Source organism: Pezoporus flaviventris, unplaced genomic scaffold (genome assembly GCF_033815535.1).
Source record: "Pezoporus flaviventris isolate CSIRO_AGI_PZ_B2104156 unplaced genomic scaffold, CSIRO_AGI_Pfla_v1 ptg000041l, whole genome shotgun sequence".
Classification (NCBI taxonomy): domain Eukaryota; kingdom Metazoa; phylum Chordata; class Aves; order Psittaciformes; family Psittacidae; genus Pezoporus; species Pezoporus flaviventris.
This window is the reverse complement of record NW_026892589.1, coordinates 13,340,137-13,367,649: the sequence shown is the minus strand read 5'-3', so window position 1 is coordinate 13,367,649 and position 27,513 is coordinate 13,340,137. Positions and strand designations below refer to the sequence as shown.

The 27,513-nt window shown below is 51.2% G+C and overlaps 4 protein-coding genes across 5 annotated transcripts; 2 read left to right on the top strand and 2 right to left on the bottom strand.

Annotated features, from left to right (window-relative positions):
* The first annotated feature begins 1,141 nt into the window (after positions 1-1,141).
* Positions 1,142-5,125, top strand: ERP29 (endoplasmic reticulum protein 29). The gene is made up of 3 exons (XM_061466457.1): positions 1,142-1,339; positions 3,141-3,279; positions 4,382-5,125. The coding sequence occupies exons 1-3, from the start codon at positions 1,220-1,222 to the stop codon at positions 4,882-4,884; spliced, it is 762 nt and encodes a 253-aa protein (XP_061322441.1). The 5' UTR covers positions 1,142-1,219; the 3' UTR covers positions 4,885-5,125.
* Positions 5,126-6,701: 1,576 nt separating this feature from the next.
* On the top strand, positions 6,702-19,026 carry TMEM116 (transmembrane protein 116). 2 transcript variants are annotated; one of them, XM_061466451.1, is made up of 11 exons: positions 6,702-6,816; positions 6,922-6,968; positions 7,103-7,166; positions 10,763-10,894; positions 14,676-14,780; positions 16,310-16,359; positions 16,754-16,837; positions 16,918-17,056; positions 17,513-17,657; positions 17,772-17,845; positions 18,438-19,026. In XM_061466451.1, the coding sequence occupies exons 1-11, from the start codon at positions 6,769-6,771 to the stop codon at positions 18,636-18,638; spliced, it is 1,089 nt and encodes a 362-aa protein (XP_061322435.1). In that variant the 5' UTR covers positions 6,702-6,768; the 3' UTR covers positions 18,639-19,026. The 2 variants fall into 2 exon arrangements, with proteins under 2 accessions (XP_061322435.1, XP_061322436.1); XM_061466452.1 differs by lacking the exons at positions 6,702-6,816; positions 7,103-7,166 and having other exon boundaries at positions 6,919-7,057.
* On the bottom strand, positions 19,018-23,230 carry LOC133275656 (disintegrin and metalloproteinase domain-containing protein 20-like). Its single transcript, XM_061465680.1, is given in 4 exon segments — positions 19,018-22,305; positions 22,308-22,362; positions 22,364-22,402; positions 23,183-23,230. Coding segments are annotated over 4 exon segments (2,841 nt in total). The 3' UTR covers positions 19,018-19,606.
* Positions 23,231-23,864: 634 nt separating this feature from the next.
* On the bottom strand, positions 23,865-26,460 carry LOC133276008 (disintegrin and metalloproteinase domain-containing protein 9-like). Its single transcript, XM_061466428.1, has one exon. It carries the CDS (start codon positions 26,410-26,412, stop codon positions 24,100-24,102), a length of 2,313 nt encoding a protein of 770 aa, XP_061322412.1. The 5' UTR covers positions 26,413-26,460; the 3' UTR covers positions 23,865-24,099.
* Positions 26,461-27,513: the final 1,053 nt, after the last annotated feature.

The window sequence follows — 27,513 nt, the reverse complement described above, 5'->3', positions numbered from 1 at the left end:
CCTTTTCCACTCTTGGGACTTGTTTTTGCGTGTTTCTGGTTTTATTCTTTTGGGGGGGGAGGTGATAAATTGAAACCATACCTAGAAGAAGCTACCAAGACTACTGTTTACAGACTGAAAAATACTGCTTTTATACTACTGGGATCATGAGCTACGATCCTTTTACTGATTTCCTCAACTGCTTAAAATCGGTGTGTGATGTAGATAAAGGTCAGAAGTCTCCTGTTCTGCTTTGTCTACACACGGGACAAACCCTACAATGCCTGTTTGTGTTGCCCATCATTTTTGTACTTTTTAACTGTTCAAAAATTGCATTTATATTTTGCAATCATTGATAATCGTGACTTTAACTGCTAGTAACCTTAGAGGGGTTTTTTTTCTTCTTGTTGTATCTGCAGCCTTACCTGACCTTTCTCTTCCTGGATTATTCATTGTTAATTTATGAGTGTAGGAGATATGTTTGCCTCAGCCTTCTACGGACTTAAGTGACACAACTGCAACTGATCTGCTTTAAACTGGATGGGTTTATAATTTATATAAAAGTCAGTTTCGTTACAAATCAGTATTGATGCCTCTTTCATTTTCCTGTCTGCATGGTCTGGCAGTTACTGACGTGCTCACTTGTGTTTTGTGGCTTTGTGCTGAAGCTAGATAATCCCGGGCTGGGCAAGCAAAAAATCAAGTTGCCTACAGCGAGGGAGGAGAGAAAGGGGAAATACGCCCGTTGCTTTTTACCTGCGGACTGGCTGCAGAATGATGTTTGCAGAGGCTGGAGCTCCGGTGTGTCCTTTGACAGGTGATCATGTTGATGTGCTCCTCCGGTTTTGGGCAGTGCTTGCTTGCACTTCAGCCTAGCTTTGAGTTGTAAGGAAGGTAAGGGGGGCGGTGCAACAGAAATCTCTACTAGAACGATAACATGGGCTTGAGAGGGCTGCGGCCATGCCATGCAGCGGGTGCCCTGCTGCCGTGAATCAATACAGACACCCGCGCTGCTCTCCCCTCTTCCTGTATGGCCCCAAGCGCTGCAGGCTCCTGCAGAGCCAGCTCCTCCCTTCTACCCCCGCTCCTGCCTCCATCGCTCCTGTTTTGCAGCTGGAAGCCGCCCGATACCCGCGTACCCGGTTGCCCCGGTCGGCCGCGGGGCGGGGCAAGCCCCCGGCGGCGCCGGGCTCAGCGCGGTCACGTGTCCCCAGCAGCCCCGCTCCCTCCGCTCTCCGCCATGGCTGCGGCGGCCGCCGCCGGCTCCCTGCTCCTCTGCCTGCTCGGCCTGGCGCTGCCCGGCGGCAGCGCGCTGCACACCAAGGGCTCCGTGCCTCTCGACTCCATCACCTTCTACAAGGTACGGGCCCGCCCGGCGGGCGCTGCAGGGTCTGCCGGAGCGCTGGGGAGGGGAGGGGGAGGACGGCTAGGAGGCCGGCCCCGGGGCGCAGAGGCCATGTGCACCCCTGGTTCAAAGCAGCAGGGGGGCCAGCCCCGCCGGCCGGGAGCGGGCCGGGGCGCGGAGCGGGCCCCGGAGCCGCCCCCCCCCCCTTCCCCGTTGGTGCCGCTACCGGCGCGGGGCCCGCGGAATGGCCGGGGCGGCGGGCGCGCCGCGCCACAGCCAATAGGGGAGCGGTAGCCGCGGCGGACAGCCAATCAGTGCGGTCCAAGTGGAGCTGGGCAGCGCTGCGGCCCGGGGCGAGCGGAACCGGCCCGGCCGGCGGCTCCGCGGCCCAGCGCCGGTGCGGGGCCCCCCGCGCCCTGCCTGCGAGCGGACAGCCGCCGCCCGCCGGTCCTGCTCTGGTGGAGCCGGGGCAGGACCGTGCCCGGGCCGTGAGCACTCTTTGCCCGGGCCGGTTTTACTCCTGTTCGTGAAACAAAGCAACAGGCTGCTGCCACACTGGAGCCTCGCAGGTTTTTGTGCACTGAAATGAAGGGGTCTTGCCGGAGCACGGCGGGATTTTGATCTACGGTGTCGCAGGCCCAGCATGAGGCAGACACCTGAGACCAGGAATCCTGGTGTGGTGGCGTTGCAGCATGTGCTGCACCGGGAGAGATGAAGAGGCTGCGTGCGGCCGGCCTGGCTGCTCGGGCATGGGCAAGTGTTTCGTGTCACATGCGAGTGAGTCTAGAGGCTGGAGCGCTCTGCTCTGGAGACAGGTTGAGAATGACAAGGGGGAATGGCTTTAATCTGACAAGGGAGATTAAGATTAGACATCAGGAAGAAGTTGATCCCTGTGCAGGAAGATGAGCTTTAAGGTCCCTTCCAACCCAAACCATTCTATGATACAATTCGTGAACCTTTAGGAGCTTCCAGCTTTTCTGCAACAATTTGAAGTGATTGGCAGAACACTGCAAGAGGGACCTGCAGAGACCAGCAGAAATATCAAAGTGTGATACTTGCCACATTCACCCCTTACCAGGATGGCAAATATAGTGAGCAGCAGGCCCAGGACTGAAGGATCCTGTTCACTGTTGCAGTCAGCTGCTCTGCCTATGCCTGAGCAGTGCTCGTAGCACACTTTGTAGGTGGGGACAGTGTTGCAATCGGACCCTGTTTGTTAGACAAAAGATTTTGCAAGGCAGGACAAAAAACATCCCAAAGCAGGCACAGATTCCACTTCTGAGCTCATTTGAAAGGACATCATCTGGGCAGAGCAAAATTCAAAAGCAACAGGATGAGTGAAGAGGAATGAATTAAAAGAGGAATTCTCTATTGATGGAACCAGATCAGCACCAGCAGCACCTCCATTCCCTCACTGTGCCCCCCAAGAGCTGCAGCTCTCATACTGGGACACCTCAGAATGCCTTTGGGTTCAGCCTCTCTCCTCTTAATGTCCCCCTGGAAACTGTTGAGCTGACTTCCCTTCAAGGTGCTAATCAGCTTTACAGTAAGGAAATCATGTGTGATTAAAGGCCTTATCAGATCCCCCAAACCTACCACGCACCATCTATGTCATCTGGTGTAAGAGCACATAGAGCCGAAGCTCAGTCTTTCCTCCACACTGCAGTGAGTCAGTTTTGAAAAGCCATAATTAGCAAATTTCCATTCTTCCTCTGCAGCTCCTCGCTGCACAGGAGGACAAGTGACAGCAGCTTTATATGTCTTGTGGATTGCTCAAACCCCAAATGCTAAAGTTTTGTGCTTTGCTTTTCTTTAGGTAATTCCAAAGCATAAGTTTGTCCTTGTGAAGTTCGACACTCAATATCCTTATGGCGAGAAACAGGATGAGTTTAAAAAGCTGGCAGAGAGCTCAGGCTCCAGTGGGGATCTTCTGGTGGCTGAAGTGGGAATATCAGGTGAGGAACTCTGGGCTGTTTAGCGCAGTGTGGGTTGGTGTGGGGGAAAGAACACTGTGATTTCTGGTGGAAAGAGGCTCCGAGGTAATCCTGACAGTGTGAAACAAGAGGCCTGGTCCCTGCTCTGCCTGGTGGCTGAGCTCTGCCTCCTGCCACTAGTGTGGGTGTGCTGCTGATCTCCTTCCGGCTGCTTAATGGAGCAAGTCAGCCCACGCCGCTAAACTGGATGCCCTCCTCCTCATGCCTAGCACTTCCTGCCTTTGTGTTTTTCTGTCTTTGCTGAGAGAAACCTTTCTGTCTATTTCCAGGGAAGAGACTTTGCAAGAATCATGCTTTAGCCACAGGCCTGGTCAAGCAAAGCATATGTAATCTGGTTAATTCATCCCTCTATTGCTGGTGAAGCAAAGAAAGTCCTTAGTGCACTGTGACTAGTGTAACTTCAGTTCTTGCAGTTGGCTTTAAGAGAAAAAGAGTGAGGATTGGATCACTATCACCTTTCTCACTCTTGCTTTGTAGGGAGAATGCAGAATTTAAGCTCATAGGAACTGTCAGACTGGAGGTTTCACCCACACCCACTGACATTTCTCAACACACATGTATTTAGCTAAGTAACATAGTTGAAATTTCTTAAGTTACGTTTTCTGTCCTCAAAAATAAATGTAATTTAAGTAAGATGAGCAAACATCTTGTAACTTGGCATGCTGTCAGAACTAAAATGTGTAAGTGTATGCTCTCTGCACACAGATCAGGCAAAAAGTCTGTTTAACTGTAAAATCAAATAATATCAATGGATAGAGCAATACAAGTTGAAAAATGACTATTAATTCCTATAAGAAGGATGGTGTTTGTACACAGAGGTCCTGCCAGTGTCTTATGATATCAAAGTCACAGCAAAGCACCATTAGAATCTTGTATTTGGAAAACCTATTGATGGTTTGCCTTGCAGAAGTGATTTTGTTTCAGTGTGTGGCATTTCTTAGCAAAAAGGTCATTAGGACATGTTGAACCTGGAGACAAATATTTATCTGTGTAGAAGAGAATCCTGATTTAACTTTTCCTTTTAACACACTCTGCTTTTCTGTGTTTCATTTTCCCATGACAGATTATGGTGATAAACTGAACACTGAGCTGGGAGAAAAGTACAAGCTGGATAAGGAGAAGTTCCCTATTTTTCACTTGTTCCAGGATGGTGACTTTGACAATCCCTTACCTTACAGTGGCCAAATCAAGGCTGGAGCTATTCAGCGCTGGCTGAAGAGTAACGGCATCTACCTAGGGATGCCAGGCTGCCTGAAGGAGTACGACATGCTGGCCAGCAAGTTTGTGAGCACCACTGAGAAGTCAGAGCGCCAGTCCCTCCTCAAAAAGGGGCAGGAGAGCTTAGAAAAGGCAAAAGAAAGCGAGAAGAAGTCAGCTGAGCAATACTTGAAAATCATGAGCAAGATACTGGAGCAGGGAGAAGAGTTTGCTGCTAATGAAGTGGTCCGAATCACCAAACTGATAGAGAAGAACAAAATGAGTGATGGGAAAAAGGAGGAGCTGCAGAAAAGCCTCAATATCCTCGCTTCTTTCCTGAAGAAGAATAATGAAAAAGATGAGCTCTAACATGCTGGAGAACTTTGTACAAGCTGTGAAATGATGTCCTAACCAGTTCTCCTTATGCAAGCAAACTTCCCGCTGACTTCAAGAGAGCAGCAGATTTCCCTCTGGTATTCTCAGTTTAGAATATGAAGAGGAAGATGTTCCTTAAAACCACAGTATTCTAAATGTTGGGAAAATCACCTTAAACCAACACGCTATTATTGTGTAATACGACTCAATAACAGTGTTAAAGCAGACAAGAAAAGCACTAGATTGGCCTGAAGCACATTCCTGGTGGTTTTTACACCTGTTCCCTGGCAAATTAATGACAAAGTTTAGTCTCATTCCATCTTCCATGTTGTTAAAGGTACAGGTTGGGTGCCCCTCGCATCTCCACCTTCCCCTGTCCTTAGTGTCCATGGGGTTTATGCTCATTAGTCTACTCCTCCTCCCACCTTTTGTCTTCCCTGAGGGCTCCTTCTTTGAGTGTTGTTCTCCTTACCTGTTGTTGACCAAGAGACCCGGAGCTTCCCTTTCCTGCCTTCTCCTGCAGTGGCTCCTGTCTCTGTTTGGGTTGGGTATCAGCCAAGTGCTGGCAATGAAGACGGGTCCTCCACGCATCAAAACCTGCCCCTCATCTGCTGGCCAAAGCAGCCATTTCAGCAAACATGGTGATACCGTGACAGAGCGAATGGTGTTTGCTCTGAGCAAGGGCAGAGGCTCCTTGAGGTGCTATTACATTCAGCCTCACCAGTTCATGCAGAATCATGTTGTTTCAGAGGTACATGTGGGTGAGTCTCCTCATGCTTGAAGAGCACATGCAAGGCCTGAGTATTTTGCCTGGCCTTCCCATGCAAGCTTCATTTCCCAGCTTCAGAATAAAGGGGTGAGACCAGTACAGACATTGGAGTCTCAAGTGCACACGAACACAATTCTCCAGCCTCCCCTTCACAACCAATTGACACTCAAATTAAAGCTTCATCAGCATTTGGTAGTTTGGAGTACTTGAACATGAGGTCTTGTTTCAGGAAGCATTTGTGTCCTTAGGATCCCATCTGTGTTATCCTAATGGCGACGCCTGGCCCAGGGATGAGGTCCGCGGTCGGAACTCGATGCTGTGTGTGCTGTTCACGCTGTGTGGAACTCCGATGGCCACTGGAAGATGCTGTGCGCCTGGTCAGGGCTGTATAGAGTTGAGAAGAGCCCCATGTGTGTGTTTTACCTGAAGATGTTGCTTTAGGCCGAGCAAAACTGATTCCGGTGGGAGCTTTGCTGCCTTTTGAATCCTGGGGTGGGTACAAGGAGCAGGTAACTGCTGCCAGGTAAAATGTATTAATGATGCTATAATAAAAAAGGTTGTTCCAGTTAATAGCTGCTTCTTAAGGTGCTTTCTGGAGGAGCTGCTGCTGCTTGTGTGGTTGGAGGGGAAGGTGAAGGCAGATCAGTCGGATGGTGACTTTCACCTGGAGGCGAAAGGGATGCCCTAGAGGTAAGGCGTTTACCCGAGGCGGTTGGAGGGCGTCCTTCGGACCCAGCGGCCTCTCCTCGGGACGAGCGGAGGAGGAAGGACCCGGCGGGCCCCCCCGTCCCGCCCGGCTCCTGAGGGAGCAGCCGTCATGGCGGCCACCGCCGCGCGCCCCCTCACGGGCCGCCCGCGCGCGCCTCCGGGTGAGCAGCCCGCTGCCAGGCTGCTGCCTGTGAAGCTAAGCAGGGTCGGTTCGGGTCAGCGCCTGGAGGGGGGACCGGGACACAGCTCCCCTGTGAGGGCTGGGCGGCGGTGGCGGAGGGTCCCCTCTCTCTGACCGTCAGGGGCCGGGCGCGGGGCGGGCCGGGCGCGGGGTGGCCCCGGGGCGGAGCGCGGGCGGTGCCCGCTGCCCCGGGAGCGGTGCGGCGGCGGCGGCGGGTCCCATGGCCCTCCCGGCGGAGGCGGCGCGGCTGGACGGGGACTGGCAGGAGGTGAGCGAGCCCCGCCGGCCCCGGGACCCCGCGGGGGCAGCGGCTGTGCCCCAGCGCCGTGTCCTGTGGGGCCATGTGGTGCTGAGCTCCCCCGTTTGTCCTCAGGTCTTCTCGGCTCTCCAGTGGATACAGTTCACCATGGCCATGCTCAGGTACAGCGCTCCTAAACCCGTATCCCCGGGGTGCCGGGATAAGGTTCCCGCTACAGTGACAGGCAGTAAAGAGGAATCTCTCATCGCAGGTAGGCAGACGTGCTCCTGTTCCAACCTGTGCTTTGCTTTCTCAGCGTTGTAGGTTCCAGCTCAATTATTGCCTATGCCGTCTTTCAGAACGCAGTGAGGTCCCCCGAGGTAAGGTCTGCGCCTCCTCGTCCCTCTCTTGAGCCGAGGGGTTGGTACCTTGCGGATGGGTTGTGTGTGTGCAGCAAAGACCTTGGTAGGTGAGGAGCTCTCCTTGGAGCAGCTGCAGGTCTCAGGCTTCTGTGGTTAAACCTCGTCTGGGAGGCAAAGGGCTTGCCAAGAGTTTGCCCCTTTGTCTATAATAGGAGGTGGAGGGACTAACCTTGAGCTGCAGCCACCAAGGAGGAGCAGGTTTCTTAGCCCTGAGCTTCCTGCTGCTCCAGGAAAGTCCTCCGGTTGTTCCTGGGAACAGGGATTTGCTTGTGTGCTCTCCTCTGCGGGGCACAAGGGCTGTGGAGCTGTGCACAAAGCTGCAAACTGGAGATGTCCCTGTAGGAAAGGCTTTTACAGGTGGTGGTCTTTGGGAATCTTGGAGGGCTTTTGCAGGCAGGTGTGCTACTAAAACTGATACAGCTCAAAGGCACTGCACAGAGGCCAGGCTAGAACAGTTTGTGGTGCTGGATGCTGCAGTGAGGCTTTGGGTGATTCAGCCTGGGGTGAGCCTGTCCATGCGTGCACTGTGGACCTGCCATGAACACGGTGCCAGGCTCATCCCAAGTGCTTCACACATGCAGGGAGCCCGGTGTGTCTGGGGTAGATCAGATGTGCTGAGCAGGTCACTGGTGTGGGCTCAGTAGTTGTAGATCTCCATCCCAAGGCAGGCTTTTGCTGTCCACGCATGGTCCCTCTGTCTGTGCAGGATGTGCTGGAGGCAGTGCACAAAGCTGATCCATGTGCAGGTGGGGTTTGCTGTCCAGGATTTGCAGCCCAGTCTGGTAACAGGTTACTGCTAAGGGCAGTAGGACAGTCGAGCTGGCAGCTAAGTTGTAACAAAGCTGTATTACTTCCCTCATCTTCAATGTTCTTGGTACATCATGGATATGATCTGCAGAGAACAGGACTTCCAGGGAATGCCGTGAGTTATCCCCAGAGAAGGAAGGCATGCAGTCAGGCTAATGACTGGCACATCGCTGGATGAAGCAGGGTGGGAAGGAGAATATGAGTCCAGGTTTGCAGGGCAAATTTGCGCCCCTACAACATGCAGGGCAGCCTTGCTCCCAGGAGCAGCCTTCTGGAAGTGCTCTGCTGAGCACATCCAGAAGGAGCTGTGCAGATCTCCAGGCACTCCTGGGGAGGAGCGAAGGCTGGGACTTCACCTTGGTTCTGGGATGGAAAACTGAGTTTGTGCTGCACAAGGTATATATCAGGGGTCATTCTACCCCATCTCCTGCACTTGGAGAGTTCCAGACACAGTTCTCTCCCAGGGTCTTCCACCCTGGTATATTGATCTGGATCTGGCAGGGGTCCTGCTGTGATTCCACAGCCTCTTCCCATTTACTTCCACGGTTGGAAGTCTGTGTTACTCCGGAACCCTTTTGCTGTTAGTCATATGCTGTGGCCATGGCTTAGGAGCTGCACTCCAGACACTTGTAAGCCACACATGGCTCCACATCACAGATGGACCCGTCCTGCTTGAGGGAGTCCAGATGTTTCTGCTCAGCTCATTCTGCATATCCATGTAGGAGCAATGGATACCAGCTGGAGCGACTCCTTTGCATCAGGCTCCCAGGCTCTTGCTCTGCTGCCCTGGGGAGATTCAGGGCTGGTGTTTGAAAAGCAGCAAAACCTTCAGTAACTTCCCCATCGCCTCATCCTCATGGGTTTGGTCTTAACTGGAGATCTGTAAACAAAGGGGCTGGAAGAGATCCATATCAAAGCTTGCAACAAACAGCTTCCCTGAGTCATCATGAGGCTCCAGAGTAAACTGCTTAAAAATAAACAGCTCTGGAGGCTGGGAGGAGAGCGATGTTATAAACACTTCCCCTCCAGCCCCCAGCCTAGGAAATCAAATATTGCATTCTTGAAGCTGGTTCTTGTGTTTCTACGGGGTCAATAAAACTGCAGCCTGAGCTCAATCATTCAGAAGAGATGATGGGAAGGAACAAAGAATTTCCCCCTCCTGTCAACAGGTTCTGTGCCAGCAGATGTCCCTGGGCCATGGCCAGGCAGAGCTAAATCAACATGTATGCTCCAGCCTGGCAGCTCCTCTGAATCGTCACATCTTTACATTCCCTTCCTCTATTTTATAAATACCATTTGGGTTTTTTGTTTGCAAGTAACATCCAAGCTGCCTTTCACTGAACGCTGCCACCTACTTTATTTAGGTCTATGCCAAAATAGCTCCTCAACCAAACTGTGTCTCCTCACTCCAAGGACACTTGTTGCTTAGAGAAAGGGTCACTTGTTTGATTGCAAAAGGTGCTGTTTGCTTCTCTCTCAGAGCTGCTTGGTTTTCACCTGCCATGCTCACAAACTGGATGCTGTCACAACCTGGCATGTCTGTGACTGCCTGTCAGGGCTTCAGTTCCGCACCAGCAAGGATAAACCTGGTTGAAAAAGACATTTGTGAGTGTAATGATGTAGAGTCTAGCTCCAGATATTTAGTTAGGAACAGCAAATTGATCTACCATGTTTGCTGCTTGGATGGTAAATACGGAACTGGAAAGACAAGGATGTTGAAGGAGACAAATCCTGAAGAATGTGGAGGAGAAGAACACACCAGGCAGATCTCCATCACACTAGGCCACAAGGCCACATCTGGGTCAATCAGATCCACTTTACCTCTTATCAGTCTCACTCAGCTCTTTCTCATTGCTCACAGGAGCAAGACACGAGTAACACAACGTGGTAAACATTTACTTAAAGGACAGTTTTGAGGCAAATATTACCAAAAGCTCAATTTAAAAATCAAGGCCTCCTGAAATGTTTCCATGCTGTGGTTAGCATTATAATTTCCTGGGGGGAGGGGATGGGGATGGAAAAACCCCGTGATTTTCTCTCCAGGATGCTGAAAATGAGTTACCAAAGGCTACAATTAAGACTGTAGATAATGAGCTGCTTTGCCAGAGTGGCTGCACTCCCACTAACAGCAAAATATTGGCCAGGATTTTGTACAGATGTTTTCCTGCAGCATTTAAGGTCCTTTTGGCCAGTGCATGCAAACTGGAAACAGGCTGGAAACTGCCTTTAGGGGGGACACGACTCTGTTCCAGCAAGGTGCAGCGTGAAGCACAGAGTGATGGCTTTCACAGTGAAAATTAATCTTGGCATATGAAATAGATTCAGCCTTAGTCACCAACTGAAATGACATGAAACACGGGGGAAAACGTCTGGTTTGAGTTACTGCAGACCTGAAGGAGGGTTTGTGGTTACCAAGAGTTTGATTTCTCTCACAGCTGATTTAACAAAGAGCATCATTTTTCCCTGCCAGCCTCTCCCATTCTGTAGCATTCTGGATCTTTGAGATTTTCTGTAAGAACTGATGCTGCTCTTGGATGCTGCTGTAGTGGCAGAAAGGGTGATTAGAATGGGATATCTGCATTGGAACAGCTCCTAAGAGCAGGAATCAGCATGGGGTTTGTGTGCAAGGGGAGCTGCCCTGGAGGACGAAGGTGTGCTTAGATGGTGGGGTGAAACTGCTGCTGTAGGAGGTAATGGCAGTGTTGTGGCCAGCACTCAGACCTGTTGCTCAATATCCCTTTCCCCAGGTTCGTCCACTCTTCTACCTGAGCCTCTCTGACCTCTTCCTGGGCATGTGCTGGCTCGCTGGGGCACTTCTCTACAGCACACCAACCTCCAAGCAGGACCTCGTCTGCTACAACCTGCAAGCCACAGGACAGGTGAGTTGCTTTGGCACCACTGTTGGCGCATTCACTGTGCACCCATTGCTGTAACCAGCCTCTCTGGTGGTCAGAGCGTGGCCTTGGGGGCTGTTTCTAGACAGGCTTTGGCAGAGACTCCCTGTGTGAACTTGACTTATCAGATCTCTTCACCTTGTGTGTAAAACAGAGATAACGATGCTTGGGTTTAGGTACATCTGGTGTGGGAGAGGCAACGAGGAAGGCAAAGAGAGCATGGGATTTTGTGGTTGCTGTGTTTGGGTTGCTTGTGTAAAGTGAGTAGATGGGTCTAAATCTGTTTCCTCTTGGGCCCATGCCGACAATGATCTCTGCCTCTCACACTGCAGCTTTTCTATTCCTCTTCATGCTTCCTCCATCCTGGGCAGGAACAGACACACTCTGTGGTTGGCTTGAGCTCAGACTTACCACATTACTCATATATACATCCCTGCTCTTGCTGGCTCTCTCAAACAATCCCAAGGGTTCTTAGGGGCTGCTCCATCAGCACAAGCTCAGCCCCATGCCCCAGCGATTTGGCTGAATTCCAGCTGATTCTTGGTGCTGGAGACTAATTGGAGTGGAGTGAGTGCAATTCTGTTTCCCTGACAGTTCGCTTTTGTCCCACCGAGTTCCCATTCCAGCATTAGGCTTTGCAAATGACTGCTCTCAAAACACTCTGCAGGATACGGCCAAGCTTGGGCCAGGGGGGTGGTTCACAAGTGGTGAGCTCTGGGTTTAACAGGTTTTTTTTAAGGACCCACAAAAACGTGGCTGTTGAAGCCTTGATATGTGTTGTGCGGGAGCATGGTGGGTACCCACAAATGGGAACCTCCTCACTCAGTGGCAGTGTATGAAGCTGGAGAGGTTCTCCACATACCTCGGAGAGGGCAGGGAGGTAGCTGGTATGGAAGCAGTCACACTGATGTGTGTCTAGGGATGGGGACCTGCAGCCCAGGGTTGTTTCAGCAGCTGGTTTGGTGGGTAAAAGCAGATTACCAGTGATGGTGAGAGCAGCTGTTCCACTCCTGGCTTAGCTCTGGTCTCCGTAGCTCCGCTGTGGAAGCACCGCAATATGTTCACACTGGGAGAGGAAACGGTGGGGGGTGAGTAACATGGCCACTTGGGAATGATGCAGAACAGTAACAAAGATGGCTTTTAGATGATGGAACAGGGGAAAATGATCAGGGGAAGAGCTTTGGAGAGGCTTTTCAGAGCCAGAAGGTAGAAGGAGCATGTGGGACTGAGGATGTTTCTGAGCTGTTTCCCTTGCAGCTTTGCCTGGGGGACAGTTCTTAATACTGCTGTGATCTTTTTATGGCCTGGAGAAGACAGGTTGCACTGCTAGAGGAGCAGTAGGTTGGATATGGATAATACACCATCATTTCTCAGTGGAGACACCGAGAGCATGCTGTGCTCCCATCCATTTCTGTCTCTTTTCTGCCCTTGCATGTGGCCATGCTTCTCAGGGACACCAGCAAGGTCTGGGGTCAAGGTGGGAGCTTTACTTCCACTGCTGGGAAGGGCAGAGCTGGCCTTGGACAACTCCTTACAGCGTTTTCCTTTGCCTCAGCCCCGCGGGGAGCAGTCAGGGTGCTGTGGTGGGGTGTGCAGGGTGCTTGCCACATCCCAACCTCAGCCACGGCGTCACCAGGCTTCTCTCCTGCGTGCGACCAGCAGGTCCCCCCCTGCCCGAGGTGGCAGAGCTGGCTTGTGTCTGGTGAGAGCTGGGGCTGCTGTTTGCTCGGGGAGAAATTAAAACAAACGGAGCTCTTGCCATAGCAACCGTGCCCGCACGTGACAAGGAGCAGGACACCTCCTCACTTAACACCCCAGCTGTGCCCTGGCGAGGTGGGAACACCTTGTGCGTAGGTAGGAGCTGGTAACAGGTTTAACCAGCAGCTTCTGTGGGGTAGGAGTCATCTGTAACTGAATAAAATGAGTTAAATGTCTCCTGGCCCCATGTAAAGGTTTTCAGCCCTGCGTGTCTCATAAACACGAGCGGCTTCTTTGTACCCAAGCACCTGGAAGGTGTAAAATGCACTAACAAGGGTGAGAGCAGGCTGAGGGCTGCTCAGCAGTGGTGTTTGCAGATGGCAGCCTTTGGAGAGGCTCACACCCCAGTTCATGGGATGTGGTTGTCTCAAGGGATTGCCTTAGGAGCAAGACAGTATTTTGCTTTATAGTCTGTTTACCATCACTTTATCACCAAGGGCTCCCTAATGTTCATACCATGTCATAAAGGATATTGCTTTGTTTCTTGGACTCTCCCTATTTCAGCCCCAGCCTCTTGTTTGATGTAAATGTAAATACTGCTCCTTTCCGCTGCCTGTTGAGCTTGTTCTCCTCCCTGCCTTGCCTTTGCATGACAATAATAAAATCCAGAATAGAGATTGTGGTTATAATTGCACAATTCCCCCACATTCTTCCAGTTCAGTTCCAGTGGCCTAATAACATCCTGGCAGGCCCTGCTCATGCTGATGAGCACAATGGGGAGCCACAGAAGGGTTATAATGAGGGACTCTCATGTTTTCCAGCCCTTATGTTATCTCCTCATGGTGAGCATTTCAGGACTGTCAACAGTGCCAAAGCTGGATCCCAGGATAGCAGAGCTCCCTTCACTTTCTGCTGGCATCTTCACAAGTGGCTTTTGGTTCCCTATTCCAAAAAGAAGTCAGTGCTGACATTCTGTGAGCCTCTCTAAGGCATTCTGAAGTGCAAGAGAATGCTCTTTGTGCACTGTTTCGGTCACCTTCCCTGGAAGTAAATGAAAAAGGGCAACAAACCCTCATTAAACCTCATTTAATGAGCTGGAAAGTCAGCATAATGTTCCTGCTGCAATGTAGCAGCTCATTGGACTCGGCCTCTTGAGTGAGCTAAGAGCATTTGCAACCTGAAGGAGACCAAGTTTATTTAGTGATTGCTTTCCCAGACTTAGATGCTATCAGGGTGGCAAACCTGTGCTCCTTGCCTCTTTGGCAAGAGGTAGCAAAGCCGCTTGAAAATTCACTTGTCCAGCCCTTCCTCTTTGCCTTTGCCATGGAAGCATGTGTTTCCTGTAACAAGCACAGCACCCACATATATATAGTCTGTTTTGGCAGCGCTGTTTATACTCGCCTGCCTGAAGCAACCTGGGATGCAGAAAGAAATGCAAGAAAGATTTGGGAGTTTTTATGGGGAATTTTACATATTTGGTCTCGTCTCAAGCTGGAATCAAGGGCTGGGAAAATCTGTGGGAAAGAGTTCTGTAGTTTTTCCTTTCCTCCCTTTTCCCACGGAGAGTAAAGGGCTCTCGAGGTGTTAACTGAAGCTTCGTGCAGATATTCTCTGTCCCTGCTTTCCTCTTTAATATTTCATTGTTTTCTGTTTCCGTGAATTCACTGTGTAGTGAGCTCATGATGCCAGGAGCAAATCTAAGTGCTGCATTTGTGTTGTGTTTCCTAATGGATGTAGCATAGGGAGGGTCCAAGTGCCTTTGAACCCTTCATTGCCAGGATTTGGGCCAAAAAATGAGCCAAGTCACCCATATTTGTATTTTTAAGACAGTCCTGTTGTCATTAGTTCTCCTGTCTCCTGTTTAAGGCCAAAGTCAAACTGCCCTTGTGCAGTTTGAGGTGGGACTTGGTGTCCCACTGCAACTCAATAGACACGAGCACAGGGACGCTCACCTTTGGGAGTTCACTATGCTGTTTAGTATCCTGCCTCTGGCCTGTGGGCTTTGGGTTCATCAGTGGTGCTACAGGAACTACTATTATAGGACTGAAATATTGTCTGTATTTCACAGATATTCTACATGGCCTCTTTTCTATACACTGTCAACTACACCTGGCATCTGTACATGGACCTAAAGATGAAATACAATCAGAACCTTTTCAGGATACCCCCCCAGGTGAGTAGGACCAGCATGCAGCAACTGTTGAGTACCAAGATCTAACTGTGGGGTTGTGGTGGGGTTTAGGAGGTGCATATGTAACAGTAAATCTCACCATAAGGACTTTGAAGGCCCTTCTGCCCCATGGCTGTATGAATTGATGTATCTTGCCCACTGAGGTCGGAAGAGTTACTGCTGAGTCTGCTGCAGGATCTCAGTGGAAGGTTAGGCTTGCAAGACTAAAGCAAAGGCAATGGCAGTGTACATCTCAGAGGAGAGAAAGCTCAGGACTGGCTGTTGGAGAAGTTCTGCAGGTAGAAGAACAGCAGTTTGCAGCAGCTGAGTAACTGGCTCAGTGCTGTCACTGCCTTCTGCCAGATGGGCATGGCAGAGAGGGCAGGAAAGCAGGGGCTGCCTGGAACTGAGAGCTGACAATTTCTGTCCTCCCCGGGTGTCATACAGTGTTTGAGAGCGTCAGTAAGATATTGTAAGAGTTTGGGGTAGGAGGTGTGACGGAAGTGAGCCAGTGATAAAAGCAGCAGTTGGCCCTGTGAAGAGCAGCCAGACCTCACTTCATCATCGCTGGCCTTTATAAAAGCCCTTTGGTGAACTGGTAATCGCTGGGAACTGAGGGATAAGGACATCGTAGTCAGGAAAACACTCTCTGCATTGCAGGCTAAACAAACACTTCACATACCTCATGACCAACGTCTCTCCTTGGGGTTGTTTCATTCTTCCCACCTGGCTAAACAGTGTGGCACCACCACCGCTGTAACCTGGGTGTTGCTCCTCACGTGTTGTTGCAAGAGAAGAGATTCCTTGTGCAGCTTTTCCCATACAACCCATTATTCACATTTATCTATATAGCCTTTTTCTTCCCTAGGCATTCACTGTGCACAGCAAACTGTATCCCAGGTATTCTGCTTGGTTCAGGAGTAGCAGGCTGGGCAGATCAGTCTGTATTTCAAGGGCTCTTGTCCATAGGGTTTGGGTCCACTTGTAGGACTGGTTTCCTTCTTGCTGGACTCCCATTGAAAACACAGCATCTACCATAATTCCCCACCATTACAGCTGCGCCCACATTGTTTTGTCATAGCTGTTGTGTGGATCCCAGCTGCCAAAGTACATTTCCTGGTGAGTACATACCAGGACACTCCAAATTGCCTTTATTTCTCCACTAGAACATGGAGTTAGTGAAGAACAGGGCTAGGTTAAGTGAATAAGCTGTACAAAAAAATGAGTAAGTTACACCAGAGAGCTCATCAAGTGTCTGCTCCTTGTCCAGTTCCAAGTTCCTTTCTCAAATCCTCTAGTTTTGAAGGAGAACAAAGCAGTGACCGGGTGGAAGCGTCAGTTGTTCTTGTTGCAAATCAGCACAGACTGAACTCAGTGGTGTTGATTCAGTGCAGAGTGGAAACAAACGTTTGTACTTGGTCTGGGGATGAATCAGCATTCAAAGAGCCCTTGGCTGCTAAAGTGGGAGCTGGGTCCTGGGAACCAGAGCTGTGCAGAAACATTCATTTAATAAAGCTCTTTGGATTTTGCAGGTTGTAGATTATGCGAGTTGCATTGGCCGAATAGCAACGATCTCGTCTAGGTAAGATGTGAGTCTCTGGGCCAGAATTATGTGTTTCTGGTAAAATGCAGTGCCCTGATCTCCTGATCTCTGCTTCCTGCTTATTTTGAAGCAAGCTTTAGTAAAACCTATAAAGCTCATCTGTGACAGCAGAGTCACCTAACAAACTCAGAGCAGGAGGGTTTGGAGGTAGGGGTCCTTCTCTAACCAAGTTAGTTAGAACTATATTAACTATGTATGTTTTTAAGGAGGAGGTCCCTTTACCAATGTATTGTCTGCATGAATGTTAATAAAACCAGTAATTTAAGTAAGTCCTCTCTAGTAACAGGAGAAGAAGCAGCTAGTGTTTGCTTGGGGATGGGAACAGCATAGTGCTAATAACTACTAACTGTGCCGTTGTCCTTTCTCTCCTTAGCCTGATTCCTTTCCTTCTCATGGTACCTGTGTTTTGCCTGGGCAACAGCAGTAATTGCTACCAGAACTTCAGCCAGAAGCATGGGTAAGCTTCACACATCTCTGAACCAGCCCTGCTGTTTATGAGCCACGGCAGGAGCTCGGGCTGTTCCTTTTCTCCCACAGATGTCTCCTGATGCACACGGAAATAGCCGTGCCCACCAACGAGCCGCAAGCTCTGAGTGGCTCTGTTTGCCGTGCGATGCATTTCTATGGCATTGGGGTCTTCCTCATTTCCTTTCTGGTCAGCTTCATCGCCATTCTGGTAAGAAACATAGTCCTTGCACACTAGCCATGGCATCCAGATGGTCAGTTTTCATCTTTACATCTTTGGGTGGTACCAGAGGCCAGGCAGTGTCGGGGGAAGGATTGCATGGTGCTGCTGCCCTATTGGAAGGCATGGCAGGGGAGGGAAAATATCATTATGCCACCATATAAATCCATCTGGAGTCCTGTGTTCTGTCAACCCATCTCTAAAAGGATTTAGCAGGTAGAGAAAGCTCAGAGCATGGCAGCAGATCACCTACTGCATGGGTCAACAAGAGCCCAAACCAGTTCAGACAAGGAAGGTCATGTACAAAGCAATTGCTCTCCCTCAGGCAGCACACTGTTACATGAAAAGGTTTGACAGACTGAAATGGGATACTCTGTCCTAGATGAACAAGGCAGATCAGAGCATTGCACCAAGTACAGACAACGATGTGGGCTTGTTCCTTTTTAGGTTATACTCAGTCAAGCCCGAGGCTTGTACAAAAGGTTTGTGAACTCCACAGGCTTCCTGGGGGATCAGCAGTGGGCCATGATTAAGATGGTAGAACAACGAGTGGTTTTTTATCCTGTTGCCTTCTTCTGCTGCTGGACCCCAGGTAAGCAGGGAGCTGAGTTACTCTCATGATATTCCCCCAGGACACAGAGCCTGGCAGTGGAACTTGGAAGAGGTGGGATTGAAGCAATAGCCTCTTCTCCATCCTTTTTTACAGCTGTCCTTCTTGGAATAATGAAGCTGACTGTTTCAACAAACAGCAAAGTCTACATGGCTCTTCTCATTCTACAGGTAAATGTGTTCCTCTGCAACCTCCTATGTTTTGCCTTCTCTGCTTGCACAGGGATATTAGTGTCTGCCTGCTTCTAGTCTCTGCTGGACAAAGCATGCTTCCAGCTGCAAATAGCACTCCTGTATGAGCCCAAGTCTGGTTTATGCTTTTGGTTGGAAAAGATCTTTATTAGATGTTTTATGTTTTTCAAAGGCTTGAAAAGGTCTCAGTAACCAAAATCACAGCACCATGGCAATTACAGAAAATAGAACTAGACAGGATCCCTAGAAATCAGGGGGTTTTTTTCCACTCTCTTCATAAAAAGGAGACTTCCATAAGTCTCTTTCATTTGGAGACTTTTATAAGTGTCCAAATGCAGTTCCTCCACAACACTTGGCCAGCTCCTTGCTGTTCTTGAGGCAGCATTTAGCAAAGAGTATTAAAATAACCGTGAGATTCCTCTATCACAGGGGGATCTGCATTGATAAAAGCATGCTGGAAGTGAGAGGCTTGGCATAACGTGCTGGGTTTGACAGCCTGGTAGGGAGCTGTGTTGTGCTGTGCAGTGCTGGCTGACAAGAGAACGCAGCTCTCCCCTGTGCTCTCTCCCAGGCTCTAACAGCAGCTTCCCAGGGCCTTCTGAACTGCATCGTGTATGGCTGGACACAGCACATCTTCCTCTCCCTCAAACGCAATGCCTGCCGGGACGTTGACACTCAGACTCCTCTCCTGCGCTCCCAGAAGAAGTCCTACTCCAGCACGCTCCCCATCAGCCCGCCGGACACAGAGAGCCCCACGTCCACCCTGCTCTGATGGATCCCTACATCCTAGGAAAGCCTCATCGTGGTTTAGTAACATCGGCCAGACCTGGCATCGGGCTGTCTGCTGCGAACTGTTGTGCCGCAGCAAAGTTAGCTGTAGTGCTGGAGGAGCCTGGGCAATCTGCCAGAGACAGACCCTTCAGTGAAGAGAGTTATTTATTTTACAGGTTTGTAAGGACTGTAACTGGATTCCTTAAACGTGGTAAATCTTTAGTACAGACTTTCTCCTTATGGAAATATCCCTAGAAATGCAGCAAATTGTATGTAACAGCTCAGAGATCTGGTACAGCTACTCTGAGGGGAGGCAGTCAAAGGATGTTGCACTTCTCTGAGTCTTTGCCATTACAAATTAACAGTAAAGCAAAAGTGAGTATTTTCAATCTCTGACTTCTAATCCACTATATAAGAACATGTACCGTGCTGATAGCCAACTGCAGGGAATGAAGAATTGCAAGGTAGCATAAAAAAACGAGTGCTCACTTCTGTGCCTTGACTTCTTGCACATTTCCCTTCTGTTCTCATGCAACTCCTGCTCAGCTCCAGTACTCAGCAAAATAAGCCTATGGTGGAGCATCTCTTAGGAACCAGGTGAGAAGGACTTTGCATGACTCTATCTATACTCTTCTAACTGCTCAAGTGAATTATTTACTAAGGTTCCACCACTCTATGGCAAATAAAACAGATCTTTAGCTGCATTGAAAACAATTCTCTTAACTTTTACACTCTTTATTTTCTAACAGCTTCACTTTTGGGGCCCAACCCTAATTTATTTACATAGTAGGCAATACAAGAAGAGGAAACACTGACGTCTGGTGTAATTAACTTTTGTACAGTTTACACAGGTACGTTGTGTAAATCACTTTGTGGAAAATCTCCTAGGACTAGCAGTCCAGCTGCAGGGGCACACACACAGGGCCTGTAGTCCTTTCCAGACCTCAGCTGGTGGGATTCCCACTGCTTTCATGGGTTTTTAAACATACTTTCTTCTCCTCCTCCTCCTTCCTCTTCTCCTCCATCTCCTTTTCCCCCTTCTTCTCCTTCACCTTCTTTTCCTTCTCCTCCTCCTTCACCTTTTCCTTCTCCTCCTTCTGTTCCTTCTTCTCTACCCTGCTCCTCATCTGCAGAAGTCTCACTTCCTTCTGCAATTGCAGCTTTTGCCTTTCTGTATTTGGTTACAGCGATGCCAACAGCAATCCCAATGACCGTTAGGGGAACTGTGATCCCTGTTACTGTCTTAAACACTTTAGTTTGGACAACCTCCCCCATGGTCATCATGAGAGCTGGTGGAGGGCCACTGTCCATGCTCCCTCCCAGGCCATGGAACTGACAGTCCGGAGGAGCCCAGCCAGCTTCGCAATGGCAGTGTTCAAGGTTGTTGCAAACCCCTTTCCCCCCACACTTAACCTTCCCATCGCACTTCATCTTGACCGTGGCATCTATGCATGTCCTGTTAATACAGATCTTTTTTGGCCCACACCTGGTGCCATCCGTCCCTCCTCCAACGTCAGGTATATCAATGCTGGCATGGTAGGCTGTGCCCCAGCACCAGTCGTTTGGCCCTGGTGTCTGAATGATGGCTTTAGACCTCTGCAGAATGGGTATCTTCTTCACATTGACACACTGCAGCCTTCCACACAGAACATTTTGGGGTTTACATCCCACAAAAGCAATTCTGGAGCCATCACCACCGCAGTTGCCGAATCGATCCCCTCTCATGTTCTGCTTTTGGAAGCAACTCTTTGGAGCACCACGAGCTTGCTTCCCAAAGACTTTTCTGCACAGGTTATCATGAGTGGCACATTTGCCGTGGTAGCAGTAGCCGTTGTTGCTGCAGGGTGTCCCATCGTGCACGTACAAATCCTCCGGGCACCAGGCCGAAGTCCCATTGCAATATTCAGGCAAGTCACACTCGTCCGCCTCCGCCCTGCACTTGTGTCCTGCAGCGTGGAAACGGCATCTGTGACAGCACTGCCCAACGGAGCAGACAGCCCCCAGCTTCAGCCTGCAGCTGGGGAGGCAGCACGGGTTGCCTTGGCAGCCCTTCAGCCCCCCGCAGTCACACTGCTCTCCCTCATCCACCACCTTGTTGCCACAGTGTTTAAAGTGGAAGAGGCTGTGGGGCTCGGGGATGTTGCACAAGCAGTGGCCGTGGCCTCTGTTCATGAGGTCTAGGTAGTACTGCGTGCTGCAGTTGCTGAAGCCCTTGGCACCGGTGAGCGAGTCGCCTGTCATGTAGCACCTGGGGGCTGCTCCGCAGGTGCAGTTCTCCTTGTCGTGCTCCATGCCCAGGTTGTGACCCAGCTCGTGAGCGAAAATAAGCGAGAAGGCAGTGAAGTCTCTCCGTATGTGCGAGACAACACTCGAGCGGTACCCCGGGAAGCAGACGGTTCCGACATACGCCAGCCCAACGACGAGCCCGAAGTCCATGTACGTGAATAGGTGGGCAATGTCATACGCCATCCGCTGAGAGAGATCCCTGTTTGCCCAGTGGTTAAAACTCCTGAGGACATCTTCTATATCCGGGCTGTGCCTGATGAAGTTGCTGTGTGTCCAGATCTCCATCCCAGTCAGGCAGATACGGATCCTCAGGCTATAGAAGTAGGTTTCAGCTAAATTGATGGTGTCTATAACCAGAAGCATCACGGAGGTCTCATTGCTCCCTTGGAAGGAAAACAGGGAGTAATCCACCACGACAAACACCTCGACGTAGGCGGTGTGCTTCAGCCCCTGACACAAAACGTGCTTCCTCAAGGCTACTTGAGGTCCCATCTCCTGCAGCTGCATTCGCATCGCCTCGTCCGTCACCCCGCACATCAAGGGCTTGCTCTGGGTCTCCTCTCGTCGATAGAGAAGGTGCTGGAAGCTGAGGGAGCCCGGCACAGGCTCAATGGCGTAGCTCCGGTTCCCCATCTCCAGCTGCCCCCTCAGCCCCCAGCAGACGCTGAGCGTGGCGGCGGAGCCGGGGCTGTCCTCCACGTAGCCCCGGTAGAAGCACTCCTGGGGGATGTGGGGCTGCTCCGTGACCCTGCTCCCCCCCGGGCTGTAGGTGACCACGGGCAGGTTTTTCACCAGGAACCCTCTCTTTCGGGTGAGGCGGACGATGCGGTTCCTGCCCTCCACCCTCAGCACGTAGGACACATCTGCCCCCGCGGCTGCCCCTGCCTTAGGGGCCAGCTTCCTCGGATGGACGATCTCATAGACAGCATAGCCCGCCGGCGGATGATGGCTGCTCGCCCCACGGAGGACAGATGCCCCCAACACTGCCCAGACCCCCAGCCTGAGGAGAAGGGCTTCCCCCCGGCCGCCATGATGTGCCCGGAGCCACCTCATCGCCAGCGCCTTCAAAATGGCGGCGAAACACCTCAGCGAGCGCCCTGCCAACCCTGGCATGGGCATCTGGACCCTGTCTGCCCTGAGGCGCTCAGGCAGCGGCCAGGCCAGGGCTGTCCCCTCCGGGCTGGCACAGGTGAAGGTACGTGGCACTCTGCTGCCCTCAGGGGCAGCCATTCCCCTCAGGGCCCGTTGAGAAGGCTCTGCCAGCTGCCATGACGGGGCCGGGGGCTGCAGCATGGCGGCGCCTGTGAGCTAACGGGGATGAACAGCACCCGTCCCTGCTGTGCTCCCCTCGCCTGGGGTGCCCGTCGTGGCCAGGGAGCTGGGGTTGTCTTTATAGGTGCTCCCCTGTCACTCAATGGGATGTGGGAGCCACGTGTCCTCAGTCCCCCTGCTCCTCAGGTGGAAATCCCTAAAGCTTGTCTGTGGGTCAGGAATTTGGGAGTTAACCACAATAAATTAACTGCACAAACTGTAATGGCCCCTGGTCACCGCCTCTCCTCCTTCAGCAGTCTGTAAAGCAGTGGCTCCAGGTACTTCTGCTTCTCAGTGACACCCCCAGCAGTAAAACTCATAGAACCATGGACTGGTTTGGGTTGGAAGGGACCTTAAAGCTCCTCCAGCTCCAACCCCTGCCACGGGCAGGGACCCCTTCCACTAGAGCAGCTTGCTCCAAGCCCCTGTGTCCAACCTGGCCTTGAGCACTGCCAGGGATGGGGCAGCCACAGCTTCTCTGGGCATCCTGTGCCAGCGCCTCAGCACCCTCACAGGGAAGAGCTTCTGCCTAAGAGCTCATCTCAGTCTCCCCTCTTTAAAACCATCACTATCGCTACAGTCCTGATAAAGAGTCCATCCCCAGCACCCAAATACTCTGAGCATATCCCCCCAGTATTGAGTTATCTATAAGCCACACGCTGTTCTAGTATTTTCTTTGGGGAAGCCTGCTATAAACACCACCCACAGGGCATCAGTTGGTGTTTACCCCCATGCACCCATCAGACATCAGGCACAGCTCTTTGTACAACACCACACCCCCCCCCATTTCATATAGACACGTGCCCAGCACCAGCTGGGCAGCAACGTCTGCAGGGCTGAATTTAACATCACCCAGATGGAAAATACCTCTTCCAGCACGAAGCTCTCCTGCTCCTCAGCGTTCAGCTGGGAGATGCTGCAATGATGTCTTAATTGGGCTTTTTATACCTGTTCCGTTCCAGCGCTGCTCCTGCTCCCGCTGCTCCCAGCCTCCATGGACACCTCCACAGCAGCCTGGCTTCTTTGTTAGCTCAGCCTGGCACGGATGGGATGCTGCTGACAGTTTCTTTACCTGCTCCAAGCCTTCCTGCAACCTTCTGTCTAAATGATGCTACCAGCTTTGTACTTCTCATAGAGGCAACTGATGTGAGTAGTAATGATTCCCCCCCTCTTCTTCCCGACATATTCCCCACCTTCTTGTCTCATAACCAAGCCTCAGAGCCCTTTCTTCCCTCCTCCTGTCTCCTGATGTTTTCAGCAGCTCATGTTTGCTCCTGGGCTGCAGTGCCACAGAGGAAGAGCTCAGGTGTGCCCAGGATGGGCTCAAAGGTGGGCACTCTGCCTGGGATTCCAGCTCAGGAGGAGGTGACTATAGGGTGTGAACTTAAGGTCCTATACAGTGGTGTGGACAGCTTGGACCCGTTCCCCTGAGCAATAGCAGAGGGTCTGTAACCCAGAAGTTTCTTTGCTCAGAGGGAAGAGCAGATGTCTTTGAGGACTGCATGCTTAGTAGAGAGGGGGGCTCGCTGCTGCAGACCCCCATGCCCTGGGCTGGGAGACAACTGTCACTCTTGCCTTGCAAAAGGCTCTGCTTCAGCCATCCCCAGGCTTATCTTGCCCAGCCTGTGTCTTATCAGTGTAAACCAGCAGGCAGACTTTTAATCTGAGCTCCCCTGTCATTTTTGTCAATGACTTCTCCTACAGAGTGAGGTCGAGCAAAACAATTTCATTTTAATATTGTACAGAATAAAAGCCAGGTCCCCTATAACTGCACTTGCATCTGAATCAATTTTAAATGAGTCCACTGCAACTGGAGTCTGAATCTGGTGGCTGAGTCCAGCTTTCCACTGCTGCCATGTAAAGTCCTACACAGTACTCTCAGCTGGTTTTGAGTCATCTTCTTCCACCTGGTCACTTACATTGCCCTCAGAAGCGCATTTTTTAACCCAAAAGGATCCAACATACGTGTGTAATGCTTGGGTCACTCCAAACTTTCTTGCTTGCACAATGCCAATTGCTGCAAGCACCAAAACAGCAACAATTATCCCAGTAATCCCAACGAGCAACCTCCAAAGCCCGTATTTAGTGACGGGTGCAGGCCCACTGTCAATGCTTCCTCCAAATCCAACGTACTGGCAGTAGGGAGGTGCCCAGCCACTGTCACAGTGGCAGTTCCCATTGGTGTTGCAGACACCTTTTCCTCTGCAGGTTTTCTTGGCAGAACAGCGGGATGTCAAGTACCTCCCCGCAGGCACACACGTCCGGTTAATGCAGATCTTCTTCTCCCCACACTGCATGCCATCCTTAACAAGGCCAGGATCCAGAATGTCCACACCCAAGTGGTAATCTGTGCCCCAGCACCAGCTATCACCCACTGGGGTCTGGATGATGGTTGTGTGGTCTTCCAGCCGAGGCAGACGTCTCACATTCACACACTGCATCCTCCCACACAGGACATTCTCTAGCCTACATTTCTGAAAGCTGACATCTGCCCCATCCCCGAAGCAATTGCCAAACCGATCCCCTTTCATGTTCACCTCCTGGAAGCATGACAGCGGAGCAGGCTTTGCTCCCTTCCCAAAGATACTCACACACTGTAATGTGGGAGACTGGCATGTGCCTGAGTAGCAGTACCCATCCTCAGCACACACAGTCCCGTCTTGCTTGGCCACATCTGCTGGGCAATGCTCAGATGTCCCATTGCAATACTCAGGCAAGTCACAGGGTCCAGCACTTTCCCTGCACACTTCTCCTTCTGAAAGAGGTTTGCAATTCCTACAGCAGCGTCCAGAAGTGCAAAGGGCTCCCTTTCTCTGACAGGCAATGTCACAACAAGGGTCTGATTTACACATATCCCCAGGCCTCAGGACACGATTCTTGCAGCGCCTCAGCGTAGATGTCATTACCAATTCTGGGACGTTACTAAGGCAGAATCCTCGCCCTGATGATATAAAATCATAATAGTGCCTTTTGCTGCAGTTGCTGAATTGATAGTTCACCGTGCCGTTCACGCTCATGATGCACCTAGAGCTGTTTCCACACGTGCAGTAGCTGTGGTCATGCTCCATGCCAAGGGCATAGCCTAACGCATGAGCGATGCTGACAGCAGTCTCCACGTAAGGCTGTCTGGCAAATGACACAACAGCAGAGGCCCGGGTTTTATCACAAGCACTGCCCAGGTTGGATTTGCCACTCACGTGCAATCCACCTGTACCGTGACCAAAGTCCATCGAGGCAAACAGACACCCCACGTCATGCATGGCGTACTTCAGGCTTTGCTTCCGCCAATGATTAAAGTCATAAAGGACCCTGTTTATGCTTTTGGTAATACTGATAGGGTTCTTCTCCACCCAAATCTCTAGTGCAGTTACCATAACATGAAGGTAGAAAGATTTAAACATCCCATCCACCAGATTGAGTATTTCAATAACTTCCAAAGTCACATTAGTGATACTTCTGCCAAAGGCATCAAAACCTTCCTTGTCCACCACGACAAAGAGCTCCACATACCGTGCGTGTCCCCGGAGCTGGAACTGCTCTTCTGCCTCCTTACTAGGCCGTGGAAACCATTGACGTTCAATGGGCATATCGTACACGTACATGGCTCCAGGAACCGCCGCGTCCCTCCGCAACAGAAGATGCTGACCCTCAGTGGCACCTGGCAAGGGCTCGATGCTGTAGCTTGAGTTTCCAAACTGCAGCAGTCCTCTGAGCCCAGAGCAGACAGTCAGAGTCACCCCGGAGTTCAGGATGCCTTCCACGTAGCCATCGTAATAGCAGTGCACTGGCACTTGGGGCTGCTTGGCCTCCATTTTCCCATGGGAGTCACGAGCAAATACAGGGAAGGCTTTTATTATCAAGTCTTTCTGCCTGAGGCGAAGTGTGTAACTGACCCCTTGAATGCTGATGCCATAGGACACTTCCTCCTTGCTGCTCTTCCCTGCACTGGGAGCAAGTTTCCTTGGAATGACTATCTCATAGACTGCGTAGTCCCAAGTGGTCTGGGGGTTGCAGTCTGCACAGGGCAGTGGGAACCCCTGCAGCAGGAAGGAGAGGCCCAGGCCGAGGAGGAGAACCCCTCTGCCCATTGGGGTGCAACTTGACTGTGTCCAGCTTGGCGCCATGGTCACTCCCTCCCTGGCTGGAGGAAAGGGTAGAAAATATGGATGATGAGACATCAAAAAAGCTACTTTTAACTCAGCAACCAAGATCCCTTCTCACCACCTGTCCTCCCCACTCAGCCTGCAGCCAGGTTCAAGCCCTTCATCCAATGTGTCTTTTCTTAGCTCTTCCTCAGCTACCTGTCCACCAGAGAGGTAGGACACACCAGGAGGCAACCAGCCTGCCATCCAACACCACCCAACTGCAACAGAGCAAAGCAGCACAGGGAAAGACCTGGCACAGGGTGGGAAGCCCCAGAGAGCTGCCCTTGGGGCCGGAATGGAAGGGCCAGGGGGGCAACCGTTTCCCCAGCCCCACTTCAAACACAAACATTCCATGAGGAGGGTGGGACCTGTGCCCTGGTACAGGCAGGAACAACAGGACATTAAATATGCCCTACCTCATCACTGCTGTACTCTACTTGTGCTGACCCCGTTTGCTGAGAGCCAGACAAGCCAGTGCTGCTACAGCAATTTGTCTAAAAGGGGATTAAGTGGAAAGTGATGGGAGATTACCAGGGAAACAATGATCTGGTTGCTAATGGGACCTTCAGCTGCAGCAGCGAGAGCCTTCAGTGTCTGTTGAAAAGATACCCTTGCTCCTCACTCAGCTGAACACATCACTGAATGTTTTAATTAGTGAGGGAAGGTTTGTTGCTGGAAAGGGAGAAGCGTTCTTTGGGGGTGAGGGAGTCTTTCTTGTGCCACTCCTACAGAGCCCTTGCAGCTGGTCTGGCTGCCTTAAATATTCCCAGGATGCTTGGAAATTGCTCTGACTCCCCTTCCCAATCCTATGGATGCTCTGAGGGTCATTGACTCTCTAATGCGCTAGTAAATCCTCAAAGATACCAAGCAGATGGATTTTAACTCCTACAAGGAAGGGGCACACGGGCACTCACAGCTGTCCCACTGCCTCTTCTCTCTGCCACTTTTGTTTCAAAATGCTCATGGGACAAGGCACTGTCTGGCTGCTGCCAACAAGTCAAACCATGCTTAAGGATAAGAAAAGTATTTCCAGAGCCAGCAAGCATATAGTGCCGTGCTTGGTGGCACAAGTCTGACTGCCTAAGAAATGAGGAGAACCCCAGCACTCTCCAGCCAAGTGCACTGCCAGCCTGA

Coding starts and splice junctions, on each gene's coding strand:
- ERP29 (XM_061466457.1), top strand. CDS start 1,220: ATGGCTGCGGCGGCCGCCGCCGGCTCCCTGCTCCTCTGCCTGCTCGGC. Junction 1,340..3,140: donor ACTCCATCACCTTCTACAAG/GTACGGGCCCGC, acceptor GCTTTTCTTTAG/GTAATTCCAAAGCATAAGTT. Junction 3,280..4,381: donor GGCTGAAGTGGGAATATCAG/GTGAGGAACTCT, acceptor TTCCCATGACAG/ATTATGGTGATAAACTGAAC.
- TMEM116 (XM_061466451.1), top strand. CDS start 6,769: ATGGCCCTCCCGGCGGAGGCGGCGCGGCTGGACGGGGACTGGCAGGAG. Junction 6,817..6,921: donor TGGACGGGGACTGGCAGGAG/GTGAGCGAGCCC, acceptor GTTTGTCCTCAG/GTCTTCTCGGCTCTCCAGTG. Junction 6,969..7,102: donor TTCACCATGGCCATGCTCAG/GTACAGCGCTCC, acceptor TTGCTTTCTCAG/CGTTGTAGGTTCCAGCTCAA.
- LOC133276008 (XM_061466428.1), bottom strand. CDS start 26,412: ATGTCTCATCATCCATATTTTCTACCCTTTCCTCCAGCCAGGGAGGGA.